The sequence below is a fragment of the Emys orbicularis genome, chromosome 2 (genome assembly GCF_028017835.1).
Source record: "Emys orbicularis isolate rEmyOrb1 chromosome 2, rEmyOrb1.hap1, whole genome shotgun sequence".
NCBI classification, from domain to species: Eukaryota; Metazoa; Chordata; order Testudines; family Emydidae; genus Emys; species Emys orbicularis.
Genome location: NC_088684.1, coordinates 262297720 through 262311249, shown reverse-complemented (window position 1 = coordinate 262311249; position 13530 = coordinate 262297720). Strand labels below are relative to the sequence as shown.

The following is a 13530-nucleotide window of genomic DNA, read 5'->3' as shown; positions in this document are numbered from 1 at the left end:
TTGCTTCTGGCTATGGAAGTTGGTACCAATAAGGACTTTGCCTTGGGTTCTGGCTTTTGGGGGCACTAAGTCAGGTGTCGATGTCAGTGCCGTGCTAGATGGCTTCTTGGTACGTGATGAGGTTGTCTTAGTCGGGTACTGTGGTCATGGTACCAGAGGGATGGGAGCCTCAGTTCCATATTGGGACATGGTCTCCTGAGACCCAGATCATGGAGGTGACTTTCCCCTTTTCTTGTTTCGGAGAATAAGGTATTTTCTTCTTGGAAGGTCTGGGGAGTATCTCTGAGCCTCCAGGATCTTTGCTCACTGCAGAAGCAGAGGTGATCGGTGGAACTGATGTACCGGGAAGAGACTTGGACCCTGTGGAGCTCAGAGAGTGCTCCATGAGTAGGAGTTCAAGTCTGTCCTCCCTCAATTTTTCAGATCTGTTTTTAAATCCTAAACAGATTTTACATTTAGAGGGAATATGGCTTTCTCCCAAACAGCAGACGCAGCTTGAATGTCTGTGGCTGAGGGGAAAGGACCTGTGGCAGGTCTGGCAAGAATTGAAGCCCCGGATATAGGGCATAACCTGCACTTGAGGCCAGGAATGTGGCCTAGAAAAAAAAAAAAAAAACAGGAGTCCAAAATGGGCAAACAAGGAAAGAGGGCAGAAAACTTGCTCAAAGCATGAACTCTTGCGAATAAAAGAAAAAATAACTAAGAAAGAACTAAAAGAAAAAGGGTACAAGAAAGTGAGGTGTAGCAAGTTGCATGGCTCAGCTAACAGATGCTGTGATGCACCGTCTCAAGCTGCAGGCAGTTGAGAGGGAGCTGGAGTATTGGTGGGTCTGCCTCTACCGAGATACCCTCATATCTTCCTGTATGGCAGGTGTCTTCGTTCTCCTTCAATTCTTTCCTCAAGCCCATTTTTTTCACCTTGCCTTCCACTGTTGACTTCCTGTTCCATGTGACATATGCCTCTCCTCCTCCATCTCTACTGAAAAATACAAAAACTAGTATGCTAATGTTTCATTTAGATTGTGAGCCACTCAGGTCAGTGGTCATGAAGAGAATGTGACCTGGTTCTAGTCCTATGCTATGTAGAACTTAGCAAACTGTAGGTCCAAAAGCTACATTGTCCACTTTCAGTGGGCACAGCATTTAACACATTTCTCTGTGTGATTCTTGAATTGAGCCTGCAGTCCAAAGGGAAAGGAATGTTGTGGTCAGGCCTTAATGAACTATCTTATGAAACAAAAGTACAGCTGATAACATGGTGTTATGTGGAACTCTGGACAGCAGAGACAAATGACTGGCTAACAGTGAGACTGATCATTCACAAGAGGGAAAAGATGTTCCTTTTCCTGAAGACTTTATTACTAGAACAGGGTGATACAGCAGGCTATGCTTGACCTTTGGGCTGTTGCATTTCATGTTTACTAATTACAGTATCACATTAGTAGCCTCTTCATCCAGATAAATACACACATTTTGCCTCAAATGTTATCTAAAATATTTTTAAAAGATTGTAGCTCCAGTGGGATGAAGATAAATCTAACCCTCATTTGTATATTTGGCTATGTATGTGAATTGTGGGTGCTTATGAGAGTGACTACAGAAAAGCATGATACAGGCATTGTGCAAGCTGCCCAGCACAACTCTGCTTGTGCATCTTAGTGTTGATTTATAGCATCTGTGTCCCTGACCTCCCTTGAGCCCCCAGTGCTAATGATGTTATGAAGTGTAATAGTGACTTTCAGATAGCAAAATAATAAAATACATTTAAAACAGGGTGGATTTGATTTAAATCAGATTTATTTAAATCACTAGTCAGGAAGACTCGATTTAATCATGGATTTCTACATAAAAGTGCATTCTTGTTGGTTGTTATAATGTTAACACACATTCTTCACAACTCAGATATAGATGTAGGTTTCATTTTTAGAAGGTACATTTTTAAGTGATTTATTTTGAAAACTTTTCAGATTAGCTTTACAGCTATATCAGAAAATGAATGATTGTTTGATTATTTCATTTACCAAAGGTAATTGAAGCAGATATTTATGAAGTCACTGGGAGGTGAACTATCTCCAATTCAACAGGCTAATCATTAATATTTGGAGGATTTTCTTGCCATGCTGTATTAGGAGGAGAACATCACCAGACAGACATTTAAATTGTTTTATTTAACTAAAACAACAACATTAAGTATTCTGGATATTTTTCTTCAACATCAAACATATAATATTTTAACAAAACAAGCATATGTCCCTCGCTTCTCACATTTATCTCCAGACTTCTTCTCCTTGTCCAGATCTATTCCACCCCCAACAATCTTCTATTCATTGAACTTTTTGACACTTTGCACATTTAGAGAGAGGTAAGGGATTGACTCTGTGTACACACATTTGCAGAGGGACAATAGAATTGAGGTCTGCTATTTCTCACCTCTATATATTATTTATTTATTTGAAAACATTTTTGCTGTTAACAAGCATGTTACCTCTGGGGAGACATCCACAGTTTGGGAACTGCAAAACTGAGCATCTTTGATGGTGTTTTCTAGACTGAGCACTGAGTCCCATTGGGTAGATAGAAAGATTAACCTAAAAAGTCTATACAGAAGCCTCTGGAACCTTATAAGATTGGGTCCCTAATCCATGAACTAATGGAACTCATTTACAAAACTTTCCTTAAACATTACATGCATATATTGTCTCATACTATAGAATTAGAATTTTTAATCCCTATTCCATGATGAGATCTCTTTGAGCTATAATGTATCTTAATTAAAACTATCTTTAGATAAGTTTTTTCCTCAAAAAGCATTTTATCAAAAAAATCCGATTTTTTTTTTTAAATCATTGATTTTTATCCATCCTGATTTAAAATGGACATTTTCGTCTACTCCCACTGCCTCTTCCCACACTTCAGGTTGTCCCCTCTGTACTTGGCATAACAGTCCTGAAGATATTCCTTATTTTAAATCCAGTCTTAGCCCCCATCCCAGCCACCCTCTCTTAGAGATATTTGCTCTTCTTTGTAGACCTTCATTTTTACATACTTTCCTATGTTCACGGTCAGATCTAAGACTTCACTGTGATATTGACATTGCTTATTATCACCTTCTAGTTCCTTGCTCAGTTAAAACTCATGGACTACAGCTTGCTGCTTGGAATTCATGATGTCGAGAGAGCTGAACAGGAAGAGGTAGAGTGTGAGGAAAATGATGGAGAAGATGAAGGGGAAAGTGATGGGACCCACCCTATTGGAACGCCTCCAGACAGTCCAGGAAATACACTGAACAGCTCACAGCCTTTGGCTCCAGGGGAATTTGATCCAGCCATTGATGTTTATGGAATAAAATGCCATGAAAGTAAGCAGTATTGCTGTGAATATTAGTATGTATGAGATGTTTTTATTCTTGAATCAAAAACTCAAAGCCTTCATAACCACATAAAGGCAAAATTATATTGCACAATATAATCCATTCTGTAGAAAAGGAAATTAGTTCATTTTTGGTGCAACAGAAAGTTGAAGGCATCTATATTGTGGGTTTGATACTTAATATAATTTATTTCTTGGCTATTGTAATGTCTGGAAACACAGTAAAACAGTTTACGTACAGCCCAAGCAGCTAATGTACTTGCTCAGCTGTTTACAGTGCTGCATCCTGTGTGGAGATACAGGGATTCTTAGAATCCAAGAGAAAAGCTCCTTTGTGGGGTGGAAATCTATTTGCTGTACATAACTGTTTTTTACGGTGGTAGATAAGCCAATACTGTTAGCAGTGGTTCAGAAAAAAGCAAATCACTGCTTTGACCTATATCTCAAAGACTTTTACTTCTAAAAATATTTGTAAACTTTGAGCCCAGTTTTGTAGTACTAATAAGAAAATGTCATATGGAAGACTGTTTTGCATAAAAAAGCAAGTGAGCTTTAAGGTAGTCCATACCACTGAGCAGGAATGCTTTCTATTTAAAGTTACCATGGATTGTTCAAGGCAGACAAAGTATCTGCTTTCCATCAAGGCCCTGCTTTGTAAACATATTGGTAAATCCATTTTCTACCATTCATAAATGAAATGTGATCTTAATTGTTGAAACACAAGCACTGTCTACAAAATATATACCGTATGTATTTGGCCATTTTTCTATATCTATATCCCAGAAATAATTGTGGATGAAATGAAAATACATGTTGGTTTTAACAAGGAATATTGGCTTATGCCTTCTAATGTTGCATTTTGCATTATCTTTTATTTCATATGTATGAATGCAGCTAAACTATTTAAAAAAAAAAACAAAAGGGCCTGAGCCTAAACTCTCCCTTTCCTGAAGATTGACTTCATTTTAGTCACATGCCAAAAGAAGGAATCTTGATTAAAACACTTGTAAAGACATTCTGACTGCAATACGTTTGTCATTCTGCAGATGCACCTAGGAAGGAGGTATACTTTATGGCCATTATTGACATTCTTACTCATTATGATGCAAAAAAGAAAGCTGCCCATGCTGCAAAAACTGTTAAACATGGTGTAAGTATCTGTTCGTTTTCTCTAATTCCATTGCTGCTTCTGAATATTTGCTATTTAATGCCCTGCTGTAGCATAGTTTTGGGGATTTATGGAAGGATGCAAAATAAGTCAAGTTTTCTTTTTAATTTTGTTAATTAAATATTTAAATAATTGTGATACAAAACTAGAAAGTGATTGTTACAAGTTAAATATTAAGAGTGAAAATGCCTTCCCACCCTCACAAGCAGTGTTCATTATTGGTGAACACTACAATAGCTGCTGCATCAGTATATCATTTCTAGGTATTGTGAGACTTTTTAAATTTGGGTTTATAGCAATAAACACCTGAATATATCCATTGCAGAATGTGGCAAGTATTTATCACAGTGGCTTTGGTTGTAGGCTAGAGTGTCCTCTCAAAATCCCACAAAGTGAAAACTCTTTTTCACCCTGTGATTGTATTAGGAAAGAAGCTTAAAAATACTATGCCAGATGCAGATAAATACATAATTTATAGTGTACTGAATTATTTTTCCAAATAGCCAACACATTAAACTTTGTAGCCAAGTTAAAGAGCAAATCTCAGGAGCTGAATAGCCTCTTACTATTGCAAATGCTCCATAGTGCAAGGCACAGCTTTGCCAAAAGATAGCCTAACCCTTTAATATTTTGTTGATTTGAGCAGTGGTTTTACCTAGAAGTCATTCATCTCTTTTTAAAAATGGTTAAATATAAAGAGAACTCTGTGTGCGGAAGTCTTCATTTAGGCCTTGATCCTTCAAACAGATCTGTATGGCAGACCCTTGTGCTCATATGCAGCCCCACAGAAGTCACTTATGGATTAGATTGCATGATAAAGAACATAATGACTAGGTTGTGCATTTGTTGGCCCAATCTGCTGAGAGTTTACTCCAAAATGTATAATATGGTTTACTTTGTCAGGCTTTTAGTAAAATAAAATTTGGGGGAGCATAAAAACTCAAATGTATTGCTTTACTACCTTAAAATCCCTTGTCTGAAGGATATGTGTTGTTGTAAATACAGATAAGGCAATATGACTATCACTATTTGACCATAAAGGTAGTTAAGCTCTGGAATAAGCTTTCAAGGGAGGTTGTGGAATCCCCACCACTGGAAGTTTTTAAAAACAGGTTGAACAAACACCTGTGAAGGATGGTCTGTGTTTACTTGGTCCTGCAACAGAGCAGGGAGCTGGACTTGATGACTTCCCAAGGTTCCTTCCAGCCCTACATCTCTATGATTCTGTTATTGTGGGCCACCATTTTAGGGCTTGATCCTGTAAACATGAGTAACTTTATCCAGCTGAGCAGTCACATTGACTACTCAGTGAGATTGCTCTTGTGAGTAAAAATGCACACATACAGTAAGTATTTGCAGTATCGGGCCCTTAGCTATCCTTTTTTTTTTTTTTTTTTAAACAAAAACTGGAGAACATCGTTGTTGATAGTATCAGTTGCTTTAGAATTCTCAGCAATAAATCCCAGTAATGAATTTATAAAGATCATTTCTGTCATACACTATAAAGACAGCTGAAAGTGGAGGCAGCCCTTGTACAATCATCAGCTGATGATTACTAACAAAGTTTAAATTGAATCATCTTTTAAAAAACCCACTCACTTCTCTCTGAAATATTTTATCTACTATTATTGTAAGCAATGCCTAGGATTACAATAACTGAAAGAGATTAGGAAATGTATTCTTCTCTATTTGAAGGGTTTTTTCACCTTCTTCAATGCACAGCATTTAATGTGTATTCAATTTTACTGCTCAAGTGCTGATCCAACTTTTATTGAAGTCAATGGGACTCTCTCCATTCACTGCCTCAAGTTTTCCCCATATATGTCAAGGACTTTGAAAACCTGAGATGAAAACTACTGTGGGTGAAATCCTGGTCCCATTGAAATCAGTGGGAGTTTTGCCATTGACTTAAATTTAGTCAGGATTTAAGCTTATATAGAAGTGTAAAATTACGAGTTATTGTTATCAACCAATCCAAAAATAGTCTGATTTGCCTTTTCAAGATAAAATAGCCTATCAGATTGCCATATATTAACAGTGATTACTAGATGTCAGTCCTAATCTGGAGTTATCTTCCATCTGAAGATACCTGTTCAAAGAAAACCTGATGATTCTTTCTGTATCATGCTAATTAAATGCTAGAAATTACAAGGGAGCTTAAAGGTTTCAGAGGGTTAGTTAGGGTAGAGAGAACGTTACACTTTTAAAAGGAGGGGACTGCTCCTGCAGTTATGGCAGTGAGTACAGTTACTCCAGTGCGAAACCACTTGGAGATCCATGGGATTCTGCATGGGAGTAATTACCTTTGCTATCCTGTTTGCAGGTTCGGGCCCGGGGACTGAAAATTGCAAGGGAGTTTTAAGTAATGGTTTCCATACAAAAATATTCAATTAAAACTGCTTTTCCTCACCTTTTTACTTCTCCCCTGTATAGGCAGGTGCAGAGATTTCAACCGTTAACCCTGAACAGTATTCAAAGCGCTTCTTGGACTTTATCGCCAATATCTTGACGTAACCTATCATGTTACATAGGACAAACACCAGACCTGGGGACAGCATCGGTGGCTACAAGTGTAGGGAAAAGAAAGGAACTCAGAGAAGTGCTCATCTTGCAGAAAGCCAACCCCCTTGTTTACATCTGCTGGTAAAGATGACTAATTTGGGGTGGAATACTCGCTTTAACAGCTGCCTGATATTCCCAGCATAGTTCTAGCTATTTCTGACTTTTTTGTGTGTGCAAAAAATATATATATAAATTAATTAATTAATTGAAAAGATCAGCTTTACTCAGAGTGCATTGCAATGGCAACACTCCGATGCTACTAGCTGAAATGGAATGAATGAGCAGAGGTGTGAGGGTGGGAGAGGAGTAAATGCATGTTAAATCTACAATATTGGTATCAAATTGTAAACTGTGGATCAGTTTATTTTTTGAATGAAAGGATGCAAGACAGTATTCATGATGATAATAATGATAATAATAATAATAATAATAAAACCTTTACTGCAAATGTTACACTTATACCCTGCACGCTGGCACTCCTTAAAAATAGCAGCAACATTAAACCCTTGGTGCTGGAAGCTTTTCTGTTAGCTCCATTGCTTTTTTTTTTTTTTTTTTTTTTTTTTTTTTTCATTAGCACATTGCATCAGGAAGACCAGACTCCCAAGAGTCCAAGAGCTAATGTCTCTTGTTTTACAAAGAGCTAATGCCATATTCATGCTGCATATATGTTTTTGCTATCGCGAATTTATGTCAAGGGAAAAACCTGCTTATTTCACTTTTATTACCTGAAGTTTTTTTCATTGTTATACAGTTATATTCTTGCAATATATGAGCTAATAATGCTACAAGGGGAAAAAAAGCTTATTTGAAGAAGTGCATAGTTTTGGGCAATAGTAGCTACATCTTCCAGCATAGGAAGGTGAGCAAAGTGATAGAAATCTCCATTCTCCTGTAATCTAATGAGAATCCGAATTTTAAATGCTTATATTGTACTGTTTAAACAGTGGTATTTTATTATAAATTATCCCTCTAAAAATCAATCCTGAATTTTACTGTTTACATTATTAGGAAAACAGGGATACTTTTGAATTTCAGTGTTTGTGTACAGTATGTGATTTTGAAGTTTACATGTAAAGTTATTTTGCAGTACAGATGAAGTAATCTTTGTCATCTCTCAAGGTGTAACTTGCAGTGGTGTACTAAAGTAATGTCTCATTCACCTCCACGATAGTCTCTTTTACAATAAACTGAGAAAGGTTGTTTTTGAGGGGTTTTTGTCAGATGTTCTTTATCATCTTAAATGACTGGTTTTAGTATTTCCCAAATTTGGTTGTATAAAACATTGCCTAAAACTGTGCTGATCATGTTTAACCTGTTACAAATTTTAAACAATGATACTGTATTTACTTTCTTTCCTGTATTTTTTTCTGAAAGGTTCCAAGCTTAAAAAGTGAGACACAAAATTAGACATGCTTAAAGTTTATCTACTTATACACTGTGCTAAAAGCTGTGCCTTTAAAGCTCTTCATTGAAACAGTTGTTTTTATAGGCAATTTAGAAAACAAACTCCCACCATAACTTATAACTTAACAACCCAGGAGTGCCAGGATGCCTTCTCCAGTAACTTAATGTCAGTGCTGTTAAGACTGCAACTGTGCATAATGTATGTAGTGTTTACTTCAGAGAAACCTATTAAAAAAGCAGAACTGAATCGTCAGCAGCCAAAGGCAATACCGTCCCTATTGCTGTGTACTGATTTTTTTTTTTTTTTAAAACATGGTTTTGTTACCCTTAACTTAGGGATGTTAACAGCACTGTAATGTATGTGTGCACTTCTGTATTGTATGTATTTAAATACATTGATAGTGTGGCTTGATTTTTTTTGTCCCCTCTTCATGACCCCAGTTAACTGTGGCATCTCATGAATGTTCCATTTTCTGAAGTATACTGTGGCTCTTAAAGTTATGAGACTGCAGAGAGGCCCTGAAGTAAAAACAAGGTACACATACATGATCTGAGTAAATCTTAATTGTTGCTAATTAGTGTATGCTTTTTAGAAGCTTACCTCAAAGCATTCTTTTTGTCTGTAACAGTCTTTGTCACTCGTTATTTCTGATAAACTGTTTATTTGGACAGGGTAAGGAAGATTCACATTGTATCTCCTAGAGCTAAGACTACACTCCAGACATGAGCAGGGCTTTATAAAATAAAGCACTTTGATGACTCACTAGGTAAATCTTTTGTCCCTCTGTTTCGACCGCACTTTTGATCACTTGTAGATTGAATTGTGAATACTAAAGCAAACGTATAATTCAAATATGTATCTCTAATGAAAAATCTTCAGTTTCAAATTTTTCTTTGACTTACAGCCTCTTTTTTCCATATTTTCTCTAACTGGCTTGAAGGTTTTTGCCTTTGTCTTTGTACTTGAATGTAATTTCTGAGGTAACTCAACCTGTGCTCTGAGAGCAAATATGAAGATTTGTTAGTAGCAATTCTATGGAGTAACATTAAGGTTTAGTACAAAATTGAAACTTCCTCCATGGTGGCTTATTGAAAGAGGGGGTGGACATAAATAATAGAACTCCCCCAACCAAATCAGTTATTAAAAAGTACTCAGAAGCAGGTTAGAATAATTCTGGAGTTTGTAGACAAAAAAACCCTTTGTGTTCTGGCATTAGTGTTTTGATTGTCAGAGCTTTCCGCACATGATGTTGCCTATGCTGTGTTTCTTTAACAATACTCTCGGGGTGAGAATGCCAGAGCCCAAGTCTAATTCACACTGTTCTTTCTTCCATTTTGATTGGGAGTCTTAATGTTGTTTTAATTTTATTTTCTGTTTTAATTTCCTTATTTACCATGGAACTATAACAATATAATGAGCCTTTTACCTGAAGAATGTACATGGTAGAACTTGTTCATTTTCTTCATAGGGGACAACTCTTGTAACAAAGTCATTTATCTTAAAAGCAGGAGGAGGGGAGAGAGAGGAGAGGAGCAGCTCCCTAGTGATCCAGTGAGCCTCTTAATGTACTGTCCAGCATCACAGGCCCTGCTGGGTCCCCACTAGCACCTCTGCATACGCCCTTGACATAGTCACTCCTACAAGTGTTTGGTTTTTAATGTGAATTTGGTGCTCAAGGAAGTGCAGCACTGGCTAGAGTCCGACTAGTATGGGAAGGTGGTGTGCAAGTGTCCCCAGCCAGCTCTGAGATTGTGCCTCAATTCTAACCTGTATTTTAACACCCATCTCTTGAGCAGGGTGCCAGCTGGGCCAAATTGTGTGCTAGTTTTAGAAAGTGGACTAGTATCTATAGTGATGAAGGTACTGGCTGTCCAACTACACAGAAAGAAACAGTCCTTGCCTCAATGAGGTTACTTCAGCAGACTTTTCAATTAAATACTGAACATTCAGGGCCTTTTCCATTACTTCTAAGTGGTGCTTTTCACTCTTTCTCCAGAGCTTCTGGACTTCATCCAGCTGGTCTTTCCAAGAAGTATCCTGCATTCAAGTCCTTTATAGGTCCCTAGAAGGGTTGCCTATAGACTAGAGGGTTCAATCCAGAGTCCAGTTACTCCAGCAGGCCCCTAGGACGCCAGTCCACATTTAGTATTTTAATGACCACACTACAGTCTCTCTGGTGGAACCTCCTTTCTGCAATTCCCCCCCTAAGGACTTCTAGGCTGCTGCCACAAATTCTGTACAAAGTGCACCCCACTAGTCTCACTCACGGACCAATCCTTGACCCCACCCTCTCTAACAGATCCCCACAGTCTGAGGGTGACTAACCCTTATGTGTATGGAGGGCTCCACAATCTAGACCCCTGGCTGGCAGCTGCTTCTCACTTCTTCTAGCATCTGAAGAAGGCATGGATCATCAGTACATGCCCACATGGTACAGTATCCACTGGGGAGGGGCAGAAAGTTATTTCTATATAATTTCAATTACATTTTTTGTTTGGACTTTCATTTGCTGGTCTGAATCTGTGTGGATGTTGATTATATCCAAAATTTATGTTTGTATTTGCCACATTAATGCAAGTTCTACAGCCAAAGGAACAGAAATGTTTTCCAAGTCACAAGAGGTTATTGGAAACCAATAGTGCCAAACTTAATCCAAGTTTATTATCTGAAATTCAGCTCAGCTCTAGCATTTACCTCTTTTCCAAACACAAGATGAGTGGGCAGGTGCCTGTACCAAAAGGAACAGTTACTTTCTGGTAATGGTACTTCACATTCTTCCCTTATCTATTCTTTCCCTCCTTTATTCTGGCTTCTTCTGAAGTTTACTTAAGTTTGAGGGGGGGAGAAAGGAAGTTGCTGACTGCAGGGGGAGGAGTTGTCTTTTTACCTCCTATGGTAGGGTTTACATTTTTTTTCCTGATGAATGGAGAAAAGGACAGTGAAAACTGCCAGTAATTGATCTTACTGTATGTACTGAACAGTGTAAACATTTGCTTTTGTGCAAACCAAGTGTTCATTTCCAAACATATGATTTGACATCAAAATGGTTGATCCGGATAGAATTGCAGTGTCTCAAAGAACTCTGGTTACAGCTAAGTAACCTTTGCTTTTCTGAAAGCACGGATGAAAAGGCATCTGAATCTATTAAAAGCGTTTCTTGTCTCTCTAGCACATTTATACATGGATTTAAACAACATTTAATTAAATAATTTCTCAGAGTCAAATTCATTTACTAAGAAATTTTAAACAAGTGCAAAATGAATAGATGAGCAGAATGTGACTTTAAAATAGGAGTGCTAATTCCTGCTTAATTGTAGTTGCATTTCCAAGCATGCCACAATCATTAAAAAAAAATATATATATATATATATATATTTTTACGAGTGCTGTTTCTGACTCTAGTCGGTTTTCTCCTTTCCTAAAGTAAATGATATAACCTCTAACATTTTGAATTACATTTCCAGTTTGTGGCTTCCGTTTTTTCATTGTAGAACCACTAATCTGGTATGAATTAATTTTCTGGTAAGCAGTCACTGTATCAGAAATGCTTTTCAGTGATTTTGGCATGGATTTAGCTGGTGTCTATAACACAGTTTTGTTCACTACATTTTGAAGACAGACTTATTTGTCCACACTCCAGGGTTATTGTCTCCTAACATGCTATGAATGGATAAAATACCCTGAATTTCTTTCCATCCTGCTAGAGTCAAATGGCTTGCACTGGCTCATTTTATTTGGTTTTTTATTACGTCTTTAGGAATTAATTGACTTTGTGGAACTCTTATCATAGAATCATTGAATCTCAGGGTTGGAAGGGACCTCAGGAGGTCATCTAGTCCAACCCCCTGCTCAAAGCAGGACCAATTCCCAGACAGATTTTTACCCCAGTTCCCTAAATGGCCCCCTCAAGGATTGAACTCACAACCCTGGGTCTAGCAGGCCAATGCTCAAACCACTGAGCTATCCCTCCCAGGTAAGTGCCATCATTTTCTCCCAAGCCTAGGAAAGTGATGAAACTCTCAGCATCTTCCATTTTTTGTTTTCTGCCGATCCGCTCAGACTGACGCTGGCTTGATCCAGCCCTGGGTCTTTGTTAATCATGCAGCTGCCCAGCTACTCACTGACTACAGTACTCTCTCTTCTCTCCTTCTATGTAATATAGGTGCCCAAAGTGGATGTGCTGCAAAGAGAGGCCCAGCAAATTGCATCCAATGGCCGGCTGCAGGTTGTAGAGACAAAAGGATAGATGATATTGCACATTTTAACATTCCTCCAGCTGAGTGGAGAAGGGTCACTTTCTTGATCCTTGTGAAAGGAAGACTCCTTTATCTTCCAAAGCTCTGACAAACTCAGGAACCTGAGTCCCTTCTCTCACATGCCCCCTTCGGGGCAAGGATCCCCAATGACACACGAGTCTCCCTCCCATATTATTCCCGAGGGAATTCTGCGCCAAAAAATTAAAAATTCTGTGCACAATATTTTAAAATTCTGCAAATTTTATTTGTCAAAATAACACACCATAATCACGCCAGTTTCAATTATTTTGGTAATTTATTTCAAAATACCTGTCAGCGGGTATGTCTGTAACAATACAGACACAAATTCTGCCGGGGGTAGAGAGTTAAAGAAACCCCTATGACAACCCAGTTCCTGTTTCTCTGCCCGCTTCCTCCCCCAGAGCCCAGCCAGGTGGGACACACACACACACCATAGGGGGCCTCTAGCCCAGATACCTGCACTCCTTCCACCACGGGGCCCCAGCCGTGGCCCCCTCAGCCTAACACCCCCAGAGCTCCAGAGAGAGAAACAGCCTGATGCTCAGTCCCAGGCTTGCAGAGTTTCCTGCAGGCTGCCCTCTCCTTCCCTGAGGGCACGCTGAGAACTGCAGCTGCCAGGAACCCTCTAGCTCCCTCCCCCTGGCAGTGTCTTCTATGTGCGAATTGGGCTCTCTGGGTCCAGCAGCCCCTAGTGGCAGCTAGCAGCACTGCAGCCCATTTCTGCAGGGGTGGGGAGAGGAAATTCT

The 13530-nt window shown here is 38.6% G+C and overlaps 1 protein-coding gene across 1 annotated transcript in view; it reads left to right on the top strand.

Moving 5' to 3' along the window:
• Positions 1 to 7656, top strand: part of PIP4K2A (phosphatidylinositol-5-phosphate 4-kinase type 2 alpha) — a 209377-nt gene extending 201721 nt beyond the window's left edge. Inside the window, exons 8-10 of the mRNA XM_065398140.1 lie at positions 3115 to 3358; positions 4416 to 4519; positions 6971 to 7656. Coding sequence (XP_065254212.1) covers positions 3115 to 3358; positions 4416 to 4519; positions 6971 to 7051 — 429 coding nt within the window. The 3' untranslated portion in view covers positions 7052 to 7656. The remainder of the gene's footprint in view (positions 1 to 3114; positions 3359 to 4415; positions 4520 to 6970) is intronic.
• Positions 7657 to 13530: the final 5874 nt, after the last annotated feature.